The 18,129-nt window shown below is 40.1% G+C and overlaps 2 protein-coding genes across 2 annotated transcripts; both read right to left on the reverse strand.

Annotated features, from left to right (window-relative positions):
• Positions 1-966: 966 nt before the first annotated feature.
• Positions 967-4,558, reverse strand: LOC134200376 (uncharacterized). The gene is made up of 3 exons (XM_062673175.1): positions 2,489-4,558; positions 1,644-1,981; positions 967-1,228 (listed from the first exon to the last, which is right to left on the reverse strand). The coding sequence occupies exons 1-3, from the start codon at positions 4,556-4,558 to the stop codon at positions 967-969; spliced, it is 2,670 nt and encodes an 889-aa protein (XP_062529159.1).
• Positions 4,559-8,261: 3,703 nt separating this feature from the next.
• Positions 8,262-17,276, reverse strand: LOC101738429 (uncharacterized). The gene is made up of 12 exons (XM_012696748.4): positions 17,112-17,276; positions 16,117-16,242; positions 14,784-14,978; positions 13,746-13,885; positions 12,430-12,604; positions 11,999-12,178; positions 11,271-11,421; positions 10,711-10,882; positions 10,421-10,562; positions 9,644-9,774; positions 8,455-8,589; positions 8,262-8,374 (listed from the first exon to the last, which is right to left on the reverse strand). Exons 1-12 carry the CDS (start codon positions 17,175-17,177, stop codon positions 8,338-8,340), a joined length of 1,650 nt encoding a protein of 549 aa, XP_012552202.1. The 5' UTR covers positions 17,178-17,276; the 3' UTR covers positions 8,262-8,337.
• Positions 17,277-18,129: the final 853 nt, after the last annotated feature.

Below are 18,129 nucleotides of genomic sequence, written 5' to 3' on the forward strand. Positions count from 1 at the left end.
ATAATAGTTTGGTCATGTTTAAATTCGAAGGCATACTGTATTGCATAACGGCTGTCACGCTTTTTAAGTCGGAATATCTTCACAGGAGAAATAAGTAGGATTCACATCCAAGGTTATAATGTATAATAACCGGCAAACTTCTTGAGCATTTGTTGACGTAGTGGGGGTAAGTTTGCGCATGGTACATTCACGTGCAAAAACATTACTTACTCTGCGTCATAATGCTATTAAATTATTAAAATCAACATATGTATTTATTTATATATTTATTAGAACATCAACAAAAAATATAGGTTAGTAATTGTAATAATTTAATCTTGGGGTAAAATAGATTGATTAGGATATGGCCTAGGTCTGACGACTTACCGTGAATCGTCCCGCAACCACGTCCGAAGGTCCTGGTCGAGGATGAGTATTGCCGACAGAATCAGTTCATCTATCCTTCACATGTAGTCATAGGTCACTGTCACTATTTTCCAGTTTTTTATATGAAAGGGGGAACTTTAGATACTAATTAAATATAATGCGCGTGCCGATGCGGCTACAGCGGCTTCGCGCGAAAAACTCAGTTTTTGTTTTTTGCCGCACTAACAGGCAGGCAAGTGGTGGCGCTAGTGTCGCGCCGAAGAACCATTTCCCACGGAAATGGTGCATTCCGATACACACAACATGTCGCAGACCCAGTACAAGAAAAAATAAGAAATGAATAATACATATAAACCAAATTGTGTCGCGTTACGTACTCAAAGAATAAAAAAAAAAAATTATTCACAATAAAAAAAAAATAATAATAATATAAATATGTATTTTAGAACAAACTGTTACGGGACGGAACATGCCGCTCACCTTAAAAGCACGTAGTTGCTTTTAATATTCAAAAGTTAAAACTAATATCGAAAGAACGTAAAGCTTAAAAAACTTACTCGAAACTAATAAATTCAAAAAACTAATAATTAATGACTTGAACTACTCCAAGGGAAGAGGACATATTTTAACCACGGGTCGTTTATAAAGGGAATTTCCCATTTTAATGGTTACAACTCGTGTGATATTGTCCGAGCCGGGATGAAGTTCGTGGATGCGCGCCAACCTCCATTGCCGGCGGCAAGCGGTCGTCGCATACCACCACAACAGTGCCTTCACGAAGGGCGACGCCCTTGTCCTGAAGCCACTTGTTACTTTGCTGAAGTTCGTGGAGATATTCTTTGCTCCATCTCTTCCAAAAGTGCTGGATGGATTGTTGAATCCAGCGCCAGCGAGTGAGACGATTCGGTGACTCATCTATCAATGATACGTCAGGTAGAGCTGTCATGGGCTCTCCGATTAAAAAATGGGAAGGTGTTAATGAAAGGGGATCCGAAGCATCTGAACTTAAAACGCAAAGTGGACACGAATTTAAGATCGCTTCGACCTGACACAAGAACGTATGCATCTCGTCGTACGTTTGGATGCGATTACCTACAACGCGATGAAGATGGTGTTTAAAACTACGAACACCAGACTCATGTAGTCCTCCGAAATGGCTCGCGTATGGAGGTTGAAAGTGCCACGTAATTCCCTGTTGAAGGGTTTGTTGGTTAAGTGCGCTTTGCACAGATTCCCTTCGTAAAAACTCGTAAAGGTCTTGAAGATAGTGGTCACACCCGACAAAGTTCTTTCCACAGTCTGAATAAATATCGGTGCATAAACCACGACGGGACGTGAAACGTCGCAGGGCTGCTATAAAGGCTTCTGTGGAAAGCTCTGAAACTAATTCGAGGTGTATCGCTTTAACGCTCATACACACGAAAACCGACACGTAACATTTTATAATTTTTGCATTACGCACCTTATTGGCGCGCACGTAAAATGGACCAGCAAAATCTACCACGGTCTTTAGAAACGGTCGCGCGGGGCGAACACGAACTGCTGGGAGTGGTCCCATGCGCGGTTGATTGTGCGGCGGGCGCGCGCGGAAGCACTGCACGCAGCGATGTATGCGCTGCCGCACGATGTTACGGCTTGACAAAATCCAATAGCGTTGTAAAAGCGCGTAGCGAACGGACTGCGGTCCGGCATGTAAATTACATAAGTGTGCATCGTCAATAATAAGATTAGTTAAAGGGTGTTTTTTAGGTAGAATTAATTGATGTTTGGCTTCAAATTGTAAAAGCGATTTATGGATTCGACCACCAACTTTAAGTAACTCGTCCGTATCATCCAAGTATGGCGTTAAACGACGCAAATTCGTTGATGGTAATTTACCCACTCGGATATTGATTATGTCTTCGCTAAACACGGATTGCTGCGTAATTCGAATGAGCCGATTTAATGCGAAATTATATTCTGTCACGGTAATGTACCTTGAAAACGATTGTTGTGTTTTTTTACATTTGTTGAAAAACCGAAAGATGAGTGCGGTGACACGAACAAGTTTTCCAAGCGACGAAAATCGCGTAATAAAATCAACATCCTGTATAGGCGGCGCCGTTGACGCGCTGGAACACACCGATACGTTGCGTTTTTCTTCGCACGTGTCTCTTACGGGATTTTGAATCGGCCAGGAGTTCTGACCCAGATGTAGCCACGAGGGTCCGTGGTACCATAAGTCATGCTGTACGAGCGCGGCGGGCAAAAGGCCACGAGACGCAGCGTCGGCGGGATTGTCGGCCGACGGGACGTGGCGCCAGCGGTCCGCGGGTATGCGGCGCAAAATCTCACTGACACGGTTCGAAACGAAGGTTTTCCATTCGTGCGGAGATGAGTGTAGCCATGCTAGCACGATGGATGCGTCGGACCAAGCGTAGACCTGGTCGAAGCGAACACGACCACTGTAAGTGAGCATTACCTTTTCAATTAATTTAGATAAGAGGACTGCCGCCATTAGTTCGAGGCGAGGAATAGTGAGACGCACACTCAACGGTGCGACGCGAGTTTTGGCTATAATCAGGTGAGTTTGAATGAAATCTTCTTGATCTTTGTAACGAATATATACACATGCTCCGAAACCCTTCTCGGAAGCGTCAGCAAAACCGTGAATTTGTATCGGTTCGGGATTGGTATTGTTAAATATATAACGCGGAAATGAGATTTGTGAGATGAGTGGGAGCTCGTCAACGAAAGAAGACCACGAATTTACTATGTCAACAGGCGGCGTCTCATCCCAATCGACTTTGGCTATCCATAAGAGTTGAATCAAATGTTTGGCAAACAATGTGACCGGTGATAATAGCCCGAGGGGGTCGTATATTTTTGCTATTTCTGAAAGAATGACACGCTTTGTACACTTAATCGATGAAACTTGGACTTTAAAATTGAATGAATCAGATTTAGGGTTCCACTGTAAGCCCAGAACCTTAACCTTTTTGTCGATCTCCATTTCAGCGAAGAGAACGTTCTCCGGCCGCTCACCATGAGACTCTGATGGCAGCACCGCAGCGAGTAACGCTGGCGAGTTGCTGTGCCATTTGCGCAATTCAAACCCAGCCGCCCCACAAATACCTATCAGCTCTTGTTGTAGCGCGAGTGCGCTGACTTCAGAGTCCTCGCCAGATACGACGTCGTCGACGAAAACATCGTTAAGTAAAACGGGCGACGCGAGTTTGAACCGCTCGGCCTCATCTTGAGCGAGTTGTTTTATTGTACGCAGAGCGAGGTAAGGTGACGATTTCACACCGAATGTGACTGTACGCAAACGGTAGTCACGAATAGTTTGCTCTGGTGATGTGCGCCACACAATACGCTGAAAATCTGTGTCACTTTCACGAACAAGTATATTACGATACATTTGTTTTATGTCGGCAGTAAGCGCGATTGAATGGACACGAAATTTAAGAAGGACGTCCACTATGTCCATGTGAAGCTTAGGACCCGTTAGTAAAACGTCATTGAGCGAATACCCACTAGTTGAGCGACAACCGGCGTCGTACACCACACGTGTAGGCGTCGACTCACTCGATTCTTTGACCACGCAGTGGTGCGGAATGTAATAACTTTCACTAACTGAAGGTTGATCATCGACGAGCTCCATGTGGTTGAGGTCTACGTATTCCTGGAGACAAGCGTGGTAATCAGCCTTCAACTTGAGGTTGCGTTCTAACCGATATTCTAGTTTATGAAACCGAGCTAGCGCAATGGACCGCGACTCGCCGAGAGACGGTGCGTCGGGCTTAAACGGGAGGGCGACCACGTATCGCCCGTCCGCATTACGAGTGTGCGTCTTTTGAAAAAAGGATTCGCACAACTCCTCATCTGGAGTGTAACTCCGTTTCTCTGGTATTGATTCCAGCTCCCAAAATCTCTGAAGGTTGTCGTTGTCAAACGAGCTAAAACACACTTGAAATGAAGTTGGAACAGAAGAATCTAAATCTAATTTGCCTAAAAGTAAATAACCGAACACACTATTCATAGCGATCGGCGTGCCCGGCGGGCCTACGATAGTGTTGCCTAGTAACACGTGGGATAGTATATCCGCTCCTAGTAACATTTCAACAGGCTGGGGCGTATGAAAGTCCGGATCAGCTAACTTCAGATTTTTCAAATGTGACCACCCGGTATACGGTAAAGGTACACTTGGCATTTTTGGAATTAATTCGGGCAAAATTAACGCATTTACCGGAATGACAGGTTGTTGTTGACCTTTAGGCGCAATGGAACACGAAACTAAACCTTTTGGATGCACGGGTCCGGTGTCACCAATACCGAACACCGGCACGTTGCTATGCCGGCGCGCTAGACCTAAGCGCTGCACACAAGCTTCGGTAATAAACGATGCCTGGCTCCCCGTGTCTACCATGCATCTAACAGTGGAAATCGTCATATTATTACCTATGACAATATCCACTAGTGCTGTCGATAACAACACTGTTCCAGTGCGAGCGAGAGGTAAGTTAGATGCGCAATTTCCGTGTACCGCGATCGGAGTCGGCTTCTCCTGCATAGGAGTGAGCGGAACAACAATAGGTTGCTTGGTTTCGCTTGCAACCGCTAGCGCTTGAGCCGGTTGATTCGTAAAATGTAATAAACTATGATGTCGTTTATGACACGTTCTACACACAAAATTAGAAATGCAATTTTTTACGTCGTGACCGACATTCAAACAATTATAACAAACACTTTTGTTTTGTACAAGGGAATACCTATCCTGCGGGGAAAGATTTAAAAACTCTGCACATTTTGTCAAAATGTGTGAACCGTTACACTTCAAGCAAGTTCGAACCTTATTACCTTCGAACGTAGATCGAGTTTGGTCTAATGACACGTTGGCGGCAAACGATCGCTTTACCGGCGCAAAACTGTTCGGACTTACATTGTAGCTACGCGGCTGTAATGGCAGCGGATTACCTACCCGCGATATCTGTTTGTTAGCGTGCTGTGCGGAGGTACTTGAGGAGCTAGGAGATACCATTTCTTCCGCGGCGATTTCATGTTGTAAATATGAAACCAATGTGTCTACTTCTGGAATATCGGATGGCTTGGCCAATGAACGTTCGAATCCCTTTCTCATACTACTCGGAATTTTACGTAGTAAAATTTGTAGGAGAACGAAACTCCACTCATGAGTCGGAAAGTCCATGACCTCTAACGCCTTCATGTTTTCCTGATAGACATTTAACAATTTTCGTACACTATACAGAGATCTATCTGAACACGATTCTATGTCTAAAATTCGATCTAGATGTTTCGACGCAATTACCCTTTTATTTTCGTAGCGGGTTAACAATATTTCTAACGCGATCGGGTAGTTATCTTCCGTGATAGGTATGGATTTGATCAGGTTATACGGTTCGTTTTTAACTGCAAGTAGAAGATATCTAAGTTTCTCTGCTTTAGAGTAGGCATTGTTGCTATGCACTAACGATTTGAATAAATCATAAAATGATGGCCAATCCGTAGGATCGCCTTTGAATTCAGGTAAAGGTAAAGTAGGTAAATTTCTTTTATCGTTACTTATCGCATCAAATGAACAATTACTTGACCGATTGAAACGGCGCTGACGCTCATCCATCGACTTTAACGAGTTTAAGTGACCGACAATTTCGTAGTATAAGTCATTAAAATCATTACGAATCTTTATGTTATCATCTTTGCTAAATGATTTGGATCTGATGAGAAACTTTTCAATTTTAGTCTGAACCTTTGTAAACTTTCTTTGGTGAGCCGCTAGGTCTATAGTACGCGAGCGAAATTGTTGTTCGTTCGTCTTCGCGAGTAAAATGATACGTTTGAGTTCATCAAGAATTAAATCCCTTTCGAAAATATCTTGTTCACACGGCGATAATTCTTCACCTTCCGACATTTTGCGAAACAAAAGATGGCGGGGGACGCTAAGAATCGAACGCGTGATTTTACAATTTGAAAATGAGTACGTAAATACTGCTAAATAACACGACACAAACTGGAAAATATGTATCCGGCTCGAAGGACCAAATTTATGATTAGGATATGGCCTAGGTCTGACGACTTACCGTGAATCGTCCCGCAACCACGTCCGAAGGTCCTGGTCGAGGATGAGTATTGCCGACAGAATCAGTTCATCTATCCTTCACATGTAGTCATAGGTCACTGTCACTATTTTCCAGTTTTTTATATGAAAGGGGGAACTTTAGATACTAATTAAATATAATGCGCGTGCCGATGCGTCTACAGCGGCTTCGCGCGAAAAACTCAGTTTTTGTTTTTTGCCGCACTAACAGGCAGGCAAGTGGTGGCGCTAGTGTCGCGCCGAAGAACCATTTCCCACGGAAATGGTGCATTCCGATACACACAACATGTCGCAGACCCAGTACAAGAAAAAATAAGAAATGAATAATACATATAAACCAAATTGTGTCGCGTTACGTACTCAAAGAATAAAAAAAAAAATTATTCACAATAAAAAAAAAATAATAATAATATAAATATGTATTTTAGAACAAACTGTTACGGGACGGAACATAGATATTCCTTCTATTAAGTCAAAACTAGAGCTGTTGCCAGGTCTTGGTTCAGTTAAAGCGAAGCTGGTATTTGTAATTTTTTTTTTCGTTATCATAATCTTGACCATCATCATCATCACTGTTTTCATCACCCGAGTCGCTATCATCGTGATGAGTCGACATAGGGCTCATCGGCGTAGTTTACAACTCGGTCGATTCGGTCTTCTTTTTTGTCTATAATTAATTATTTTTTGAAGATATTCGATTCGTAGTAATCGAATGTTACTTTTTTCATTTACCAGCTTCCGATTATTTTCTGTTCTTTTTTTCCATTTGAAGCCTAGCTCTTTCATAATTCGTCGTAAGCTTCGTTCCGAGCCATTAAAATTTATATCTTCTTTATATTCTTCGAAGCCTTTCTACGGTACGGAGTTTCGCTGCTTGTTATGTAGTTATTATGATTACATCTTTTTATTACAGATTGAACGAAACTATCCATTCCGGTAACTTTCTTCTTCCCTGATCTTTTCTTACCCGGAGTCCGAAACACGGCGAGCAAGCCAGAGCCTTTAGCTTTGTTAATAATGCACCTAACAGTACTCACTGATGTTTTTGTTGCTTCCGAAGTCTGTTTTAATTTTTCCATATCATTCTTCCCCTGTTTTATAATGAAGCAATATACGTCGTACACAAATTTTCTACCCTTTCTTTTAAGTACTACACCAGTTTGTCACGGCATAGTGTATGTTTTATAAAAAATCAACAAACACTCAACAAATAGCAATGGCAACAAAGTCCACAAGCAATTATAACAAATAACTTAACGATTAATAACGATAGACTTTCCACTGTACGCAAGCGTACTTTTGGGAGCAAGCGGAATGAGGGCGCGGTGCGGGACGCAAGGTTCGACTGATCTACCAATAACGCGCTCGATACGATTTCCCCTGCCGTCGCGCCTCACCCTCACCACCAAAGTGACCTAAAATTCGGTTCTGCGCAGTCAAGGTCATTTGCTCAAGAAGTTTGCCGATTACTATACACTACGATCAATACTTATTCAATTTTATATTTCTTTGCGGGTTTCACATATTATTCGCCGGTATGATCCCTTAACTGTGGTGTGAATCTACATGGTTTGATGCTGCGACCCCGTCCGTTTTAGTAGAATACAATTCTGATTTCAGTGACAGAGCTGGAAAATAGCATTTGACTTAAACTATACTTTCACTTGAAATTCGGGGAAAATAATTCTTGGTAACATTATATTTTACAAGTGATACCATTTTCACAAACTCTTCCTTACATGATAGTTAAAAAGTTGTAATTACTCATTAGGTGAATTTAATTGTTGCATTGAAGAAATTATTTTATTACATTGTTCAAAAGTATTTATTATCAATTTTAATACAGCAATATATTATTAATTTAGTAAAATTTATTAATCTTTCTTGGGTCCTCGATATGGGTGACGTTTTCTGCAAAACAAATACAACATTATCATATTTATTTAAGTGAATAACTTTAATGAACAAGTAATATAATTTAATCAGCTTACGTTGGAATAGTAAGCGTATAAATGCCAAATTTCGTATTCACATCTTCAAGGTGGAAAATGCCTTCGACATATTCCTTATCAGCAGGAATAGCCGGAGTCTCGAATACTAAGTTCATGATGTAATCTTCAACACAACTGCGGAAAACAAAAATTTATGCACCAATTAAAGTATTTCGCACCGGAATAAGTATACGCACTAAATCTAAGACTTGGGCTAAGATCATGAGAAAGATAAATCAAACCACGAAATTTTATATAATATGTGATGACCCCATATTGGAATAATTAATGAGTGCGAGAATTTCTAAATGTTTTTAAGCTGGGTAGATATTTTACTTTTTAGCGTTGATAGCATTCTGTCCACGTGAATAATTTTGACATTTGACAACTTGACAATGACTAAAGCTATCAGGTATGACTGTATGAATATGAAATCATTATGAAATATGTTATTGTTGGTATGTACTTATGTGTCTATTTTGTTTTTTTTTAAGCTTAGACATGTTTAATTAAAAGAACTATTTTATCGATTGAATCTAAAATATAGATTTTTTATTAAATTTCGATTTTTCATATATTTTCACAGTTTTGTGATCACGAAAGACGAAGGGGTTATTCATTGACACTAAAACTTGCTCATTAGTGTAACCGTAAAATTAGTTACGTTTTTAATTCGTGAAAACCGAAGTAAAATAGTTTAGACGTGTAAACATTTCACGTTCTCAAAGTTCATTGAAAGCTCGATTATTTTCCACAATAATATCATTGAGACATTATTTCATTTCAAATAATTAACGTCGTATAATTTCAATTCATTAGTAAATATAGCGAAGTATGTACATAGCAAATCAATAGTTAATTTTTTTTGCCTGCCTATTATAGGAACTTAGAGGCGTTATAATAGAATACAGTTCTGGATAGATTCATCAAACATGTAAGCAACTTTACGGCCGGTGAATTTGCTAACACTATTCCTAGCAAGGGTAATGCCATAGATAATGCTCTTAATAGACAGAGCTTCACATCTCTCAGTGGCTAAATAGTCAAGAGCTAGAATTCAGACAATGTAAGGCAAGTAACAAAACAATATAATCGTTCTAAGATAAAAGTCTACTTGTGCCATATAGTCACACAAATCTATAGAGCTAAAAAGAGAACTTCATACAAAACAAATTAATATCAAACTCACTAAGCACATGGCTGGTAAGGCACAAGTTTTTCAATTTTATTCGGTCTTAGTGGTTCCACATATGGATCTGCAACTAATTTGGTCGCTGCAGGTGCTGGACCCTTTTTAGCTTTCGGTGTTGGTGCTGGTGGCTTAAATGTTTAGTAAAAGGTTGGTTATTACGCAAAAATAGGAAAGCATAATATTAAAAGCAGTATGACTAGAATCTTAGATTTCGGCACAAAGACATTTTATAATATAGTTCGTCTATAGCTGAATAGATTGTGGTTTTAGGTTGATTGACATACTTGATAAGTTGCAAAAAAGAATGAGAGCTGTTATCAAATAAATTAAGAAATTACCTTTTTTTTTCCTACCTAAGCTGACAGCCTTGAGAGGCTATATCAGCGTCGCCTTAACTAGTAGATGAGATCAAGGGGGTTAAAACCTGATGACGTTGCTAACACGAACCCTAGCAAGAGCCGTGCTTCGCAGAATCTACCACCGGTTCGGAAACGCGACCCACTACGAAGATCCGGCGAGAAACTCAGTGGGCTGTGTCTGAGGGTTAATTTACTCGTCGAGCCCTTCGTCGCAAGCGACAGGTTCGGCGAGGACGGTGACCGGTGCTTGAGGTACCTAAAAGCACCGTTATTGGATCGGGAGGATCCGAAATGACGTGTTTGGGGCGACGTCGACTGCTTTCCATTCTGTCCGCAGGATCGGGAATGTAGCTTACCAGCGGCCCCAATGAGAAAGTTCTCGTATCGTGCCGCTTTATCGAAGTAGAGAAATTACCTTGACGGCTCCATATGCAACTTCAATGAGACTCTTGACCTCAGCCTCAAGGATACGCAAGAATTTAGAAACATTCCATTTCGTCACTTCCTTGTGGTTGCCAAGCAACGACAATAATGGCGTGCAATCGCATTTTGCTAATCTAAGGACATCGATTAAAGTTACAAGCAAAAATAACATTATTAAAACTTATTAAAATTCTAACAACCACAAATAAAGTGTTAAGAAACTACTTCACCAAATAATATCTCTTTATTTGTTTAATTATATATATAACAGCGCAATCTGACCTGACCAAATCATCTATTCCTTTAAGTACTTTCATAATAGTTGTGTCAGCCACGTTTGTTAGCTCCACAGCATTCTGAGTTCTGTCTCTCTGTTGCTGCAGCTCTCGTGTCATCTCAGCGATGCGTTTATCTTGTTTCTCTTCACGGGCCTCGTTTATATCACGTTGGTCCACTGGAGATGACAGTGTCTATACTTCAATCCACTGGTTTCAGTTAGAGGATTTTAGGTATGAGTTCGACGGTCACTTTAATCATAAGGTCACCTCGAGTTGTTCCAATAAGTTTTGGTTCATACGGACCTTACATGCATTCATATACACATTCACACATTCTACACATACATTCTCACCTTATTCCATTACTATTCTGATTTTATAATTTACTAGCGGCCCCCTAGTTAATTACAAAAAAAGAAAGTCAAAGATCATATCATTCTAATCTAACAATTTTATGCAATTTTTGCTGTGACAGGATGAGATATCGTTTTAAATATGAGCTCTCATTCTATGTGAAAATAAGGTAGGAAAAATGTATGCAATGACACAGCTTATGCGACTAACGTATAGTTTGTCTAAGCCTCTCCAGATCTCGTCTAATGATGATAGACTCCTGCAGAATCTCGCACAGGAGCACGAAACACGAGAAATTTTCAATTTCCTTGATGTTGAAATGACTTATGATAGTCACGGCTCTATCTGAACCTGAGTAATCCTGAAATTTAATGAAACTTTAATAAGGGCATTATTTTGTTAAGCATTCATAACGAGGGATCGCCGGCGCCCCCTCGAGACATCAAGTATGTTTCTTAAGTCATTATCTTACCTATAAACCATACGATTATCTGTATTGTCTGATATGTGACCCTGGTCTGATCACGTGGCAACTGTTAACTTAATATATTACATTCATGGTGGTTTTAGTATCCGCCAATATTCATGTCTATTTGCTCATTACCATTCGTAACCTAATAAACCGATTAACCCTGATGATAAAGCCCACACGGTTAGTTGCGACAATCAAACCACACGTTGAAAGGCAGGACATATTCGATTGAGTAGGTAATGGTGATCGCGGTGTGGTGTCTATGGGCCTGTATTGCAGCTCAACACCCACTGAGTCCTGCTGCTCATGCTGATGTGCTATCGGCATTATAACAGACATTGTTGATGCGCATTATGCCTAACTCTCGTTCGAGAGATTCTTTGTCTGTTTCTTTAAGTAAATATCTATAAAAATACCCTGAAACTAATTAAATAGAATTCAGATAAACATCTAAAAATAAACCTACAAATATCTCTTCAAGTAAAGCATCATGCCTCGCGATCTCTTGCTCGCAACGTTGAATTTCCTCCTGTCTCTTGATTTCCTCTTTCTCATCGGCTTCGCAAATTCTTCTAGAACCTTTTACCCTTAAAAACTCTTCCAATTTGGCCAGATGGTTCAGTTCGCCTTCGTAGAATTGCATTTCCTGCGAATTACAACACTAAAGGTCAAAGATGTTACAGGTATAATAAACATTTGAACTCTTTTAAATTTTTTGTATATTACTTAGTTTACAATGAGATTTGAAATTTCAAATGTTTATTGTTTGTTCGGCTGTTGATAATGGTAGTAGACTCCAGCTTCCGATAATTAATCTTCGTCGATCTTTAAATCGTTTCCGATCCAGTGCGAATCATCATCGTGTTGACTAACTTGAAAGCAGCCTAGAGAACCCACCGATATATCTCTATTCAATTGGAATAGTCCCTTCCATTTCAATGCCTCAACTTTTCTGCAGCACTCATCTCGGTCGCCAAAAGCCACGGCGGCGATCTCGAATATGTCCATCAGGTATTCTTTGCCCTTCATCAGCTTCCCGATGGTGCGGTTCCATTGAATGTTGAAGTCATTTCTACAAAATATTTAAATCTAACTTAAAATCGTCTTTTTTATTGCTTAGATGGGTGGACGAGCTCACAGCCCACCCGGTGTTAAGTGGTCACTGGAGCCCATAGACATCTACAACGTAAATGCGCCACCCACCTTGAGATATAAGTTCTAAGGTCTCAAGTATAGTTACAACGGCTGCCCCACCCTTCAAACCGAAACGCATTACTGCTTCACGGCAGAAATAGGCAGGGTGGTGGTACCCACCCGCGCGGACCCACAAGAGGTCCTACCACCAGTAATTACGCAAATTATAATTTTGCGGGTTTCATTTTTATTACACGATGTTATTCCTTCACCGTGGAAGTCAATCGTGAACATTTGTTGAGTACGTATTTTATTAGAAAAATTGGTACCCCCGCCTGAGATTCGAAAACCGGTTCATCGCTCAACACGAATACATCAGACGTCTTATCCGTTAGGCCACGACGACTTCATATTTTATTGGATTCTGGGGGTATATTTTGAATTTGAATCCGTACTGCCCATTGCCTAACCGTTGGCATTAGCATTAGCGAATGGGCCATTTATACAATCATTAATGGGTTCCAGTTTGAAAGGTGGGACAATCTTTATCACTAAGCAAATAAAACTTCGATCTTTCATCTCAGGGTTGGTCGATTGGGTGGTGGAATTCACATTATTGTCTGTGGCAACCACATAACAGCATTTCCTTGCACATCACCTCCTTCACACACACACAGCATGTCCTTCTTTAAACGAGGCTTGAAGAGTGTATTAAGCGATAGACAGCGGCTTGGCTCTGCCCCTGCCATCGCTGACGTCCGTGAGCGACGTTAACCATTTACCATCAGGTGGGCTGTATGGTCGTCTGCCTATACGGGCCAATAATAAAAAAAAAGAAATACTTCTCGATAGGAAGATTGGTGATTACTGAAGCAGGTAATTTCAGATAAGATACCAAAGAAAATTCTGAATCCTATATTATTGTTTTATTTATTTGAGCTAAACTTTTGCATTGTTTGGATCAGCTACGAGATTCTGGCACTCAAAATCTCAAGTAAATTCAATTTATTAAGACGTACTCATTAATAGCAGTTACAAATTCCGTGTCAACATTTTGATTGATTAATTAATTAATTAACCTCTCAACTAATAATCGATGGATCTCCTCCCTGACTCTCTTGTTGTCCGAGTTGACAAGGCAGAATCTCTTGCTTGCCAAATCTAGCCGGTTCTCCATACGACGAAGTCTGTTGCCAGCGTTCTCTATCATTGCTAGTTCCTAGCAGGCATAGTTAATACGGTAAATTCAAGAAAATTAAAAATATCATACTCAATGTTTGAATGTTTTACTGGTAGTAGGACCTCTTGTGAGTCCGCACGAATAGGTATCGTCACCCTGCCTATTTCTGCCGTGAAGCTGTTTTGCTTTTCGGTTTGAAGGGCGGGGCAGCCGTTGTAACTATACTGAGACCTTAGAACTTATATCTCAAGGTGGGTGGCGCATTTACGTTGTAGATGTCTATGGGCTCCGGTAACCACTTAACACCAGGTGGGCTGTGAGCTCGTCCGCCCCACTAAGCAATAAAAAAAAAAACAAAGAAAATTGTTGAAATAGGTGACGACCAATTTTCAACATACGGGTCAACTTTTTTTTTATTTCCTGACCATGCGTACGAGCATACGGCCCACCCGATGGTAAGTGGTTACCGTCGCTCATGGACGTCAGCAATGCCAGGGGGCAGAGCCAAGCCGCTGCCATCCCGACTAGCATTCAATCGTAGTTATTTCATAACTGAAATTTTTATCTTCATCTCAGAATTAAACTGTAGATAAAGCCTACACAGTTCACTGTTTACAGTTTGGATTTTCGAATCCCCTCTTAAATTCTTAAAACGTCACTACATAGTATAAAAAAAGTCGCTTTCTCTGTCCCTATATCCTTATGTATGCTTAATTCTTTAAAACTACGCAACGGATTTTGATGCGGTTTTTTTTAATAGATAGAGTGATTGAAGAGGAACGTTTATATGTATAATAACATCCATTAAATAGTGGAGAAATCAATAATAAATTACAGTTTCCGAAGCGAAGCGAGGACGGGTCGCTAGTTCATTATAAAGCGGATTAATTTGTCGTGGAACTACAAACTTACATCACGTGTACGTGCTACAACTTACATCAGCTTCGGTGGGCACTTTCTTCAGTAATTCCACGAGCTGTTTCTGCGCGAGGTAGTTGAGGCAGTCTAGTTCCGTTTGCTGGGCTTTTTCGTCTCTGAGCACAGATTCCAGGTGCTCGTATTCCACAATAGACTTGCGGGTTCCGGATTTCACGAGACTGTCTCGGTGGGCGTGCTGCCCTTTGCTCGCTAACTGATATAAGAAATTAATTAATTTAGGGCTGCGCAAATTACACACCTTTGCGGGCTAATAAGTTTAACAACAAAAGCTAGAAGGCCGCAGAAAAATATATATTACAAAAACATATTACATACAAATATATATTTCAAAACAATTTTTTTTGCCCTTGTTGACGACCATAAGGCCCACCTGATGGTGAGTGGTTACCGTTGCCCATGGACGTCAGCAATGCAAGGGGCAGAGCTAAGCCGCTGCCTACCGCTCACTACTCTCCACAAGCCTCGTTTGAAGAAGGAATTTCGGGAATTCCCCCGATAATAGTAAAAGATAGCTTCACTTTTTAAAAGATGTCATGAGAATATAATGTTTCAGGAATAAAGATGATTCATCCGACGGATTTCGGCCATGGCGACCACTTTGACTCTTAAGAAATAAAGATAAATTATACCATACATTGATTAAATGTTTTGACAAAGAATTCTATTATCCATAGTATTTATGTCCAAAACTATTTTCTGATTAAAACATGCGTCGCGGTCCGCATGAAAACCATTGTCTGGACAGCCGTGATCTAATATATTAAGATTTGCTTGTTTGTTCGGTTTCTATGTTTCCCACGTCCTTTATCTCGTTGTGTTCAAAATGAGATGAAATTGGAGATGACGCGCGAATGTCTTCAACTAACGAGTGCACATAGCAAAGCATCACCGCGGTAAACACTTTTAAGTAGGTAAAGTTTCTACAGGATATTCGATAACAGTTCTAGGATATTTGTAGTATTTTCTTCAGTTTTTCGCGAGACGTAGACATAATTAAAACTATATACTTTTACGGTTTAATATAGCGTTTTTTATTGTCGTTACATATATTATTTCCGACCCGTCGAATTTACAATAAAAAACTTAGGATTTTTTTTTCGAAATTCGATTGAGATGAAATCATTACTTGGATAAATTTAATTCATTGAATTCGATAGACAAAAAGAGCGTAAATACATATTATGTGTCCAATGTCGATATTTTTAATGAAAGTTTTGTATTGTTTAGTGTAATACACAATAATATGTACTAAATACTTAATCCAGTTTTCAGTTATTGCGTTAATTCACGCATAAATACTCAAGGTACTCATCATGCATTTTCAAACTAACTTTGATACATAACAACGTTTCCTTCAGTTCATTGGCGAGTATGGACAGCTGCTTGGCCTGTGGCGCGAGTTGGGGTGTTCCTTGAGATCTCTTCTCGACGCTGCACATCGGCGCTAGCTTTTGAAACTGTTACAACAATAGACATTTTGTTACTTTTCATTAGAAAGAGCAAGGCTTAATATTATTTTAGGCCTTGCTTTGTCGAAAACTATATTATAACAGACTTTATGACATTAAAAGGAATAGAAAAGGCGAATAAAAAAAAATTGAAAATTCAAAACGGTAAGTATCTTAATAGTGGCGTTCATTAGCTTAGCTATTAATTATACTATTAATAAATGTTAAAATCTTTATTTATTTATTTTTTATTATTTAAATGGGTGGACGAGCTCACAGTCCACCTGGTGTTAAGTGGTTACTGGAGCCCATAGACATCTACAACGTAAATGCCGCCACCCACCTTGAGATATGAGTTCTAAGGTTTCAGTACAACGGCTGCCTCACCCTTCAAGGCGAAACGCATTACTGCTTCACGGCAGAAATAGGCGGGGCGGTGGTACCTACCCGCGCGGACTCACAAGAAGTCCTACCACCAGTAAAAAATATCGATACCGGAAACGATGGGGCTTTATCGATACAGTATTCATCAGTGAAATCAGTCCACCGGGTCGAAGGGCGAGACGGCGGAAGAAGTTTTTATTGCTAGCTCCACTACGAGGTTATCTATCTCATTTTCATCTACCTAAGCTTGAGAGCTTGAGAGGCTATGTCAGCGTAACCTTGTAACTTAAGGCAGCCGTTGTAACTATACTTGAGACCTTACAACTTATATCTCAAGGTGGGTGGCGCATTTACGTTGTGGATGTCTATGGGCTCCAGTAACCACTTAACACCAGGTGGGCTCGTTCAGCCATCTAAGCAATAAAAGTAAAATCATCTGGCTGGAGGCTTCCTGAGTAAAATTATTTATAATGGCTATGTTTAAGAATAGATACCGTTCTCTGCACATTGCTGAGTTCAGCTTCAGGATCGACGACTTTCTGTTCAACTTGTGTCGGCATCTTGATTAATTTTTAAATCTGTACACAGTAAAGCAATCGAAATATCCAAGTGAAAAGTTTGACGGCCTCTGTCAGAGTCTCTTCTGACTTTATTCTGCGTTGCGTGTATCGAATTTTCTTTTTATTTGACTTTCATTTCAAAAAGATCAGAAAAGATTGAACGCTTGTTTCAATTTCAATTATTTACCACTAGCGACCCGTCCTCGCTTCGCTTCGGAAACTGTAATTTATTATTGATTTCTCCACTATTTAATGGATGTTATTATACATATAAACCTTCCTCTTCGTTCTATCTATTAAAAAAAAACCGCATCAAAATCCGTTGCGTAGTTTTAAAGATTTAAGCATACATAGGGACAGATGGATATAGGGACAGAGAAAGCGACTTTGTTTTATACTATGTAGTGATTACGTAGATTACAAATTGGTTTAACAGTCAGTGCATTTGATGCAAATGGTTATCAACGTTTATAGGCATGGGTAATTGTACGGGAATTAAGTTCCGAATTTATGTTCATCATTCATTTTCATGTCCCATGAGGTATTGATGCAACAATCGATCAACTTTTATATTCATAATTTTTATTTATTTATTGCCCGTGTAGGCAGAACGAGCATGCGGCCCACCTGATGGTGAGTGGTTACTGTCGCCCATGGACTTCAGCAATGCTAGGGCCAGAGCCTGGCAGCCGCCTACCGTAAATCATAATTGCAAATTGATACAGCACTCGATCACAGCCCTGAAATTAAAGGTGATAAGGTGAAGGTATATAATAAACACGCACGGGCATTGTAATTGCAATGGAGACGTCAATCTTATGTCGCATCTCAAGATTTTTTCAGAGGCCTTCAAACGCAAAATAAATGTACCGTCCATATTTTCGCTATTTCCTACCGTCACCACTGAACTTTAAAAATTTTAGTGGCATTGTCAACCAGGCTGCCTTATTTT

This window comes from Bombyx mori, chromosome 16 (genome assembly GCF_030269925.1).
Source record: "Bombyx mori chromosome 16, ASM3026992v2".
NCBI lineage: Eukaryota > Metazoa > Arthropoda > Insecta > Lepidoptera > Bombycidae > Bombyx > Bombyx mori.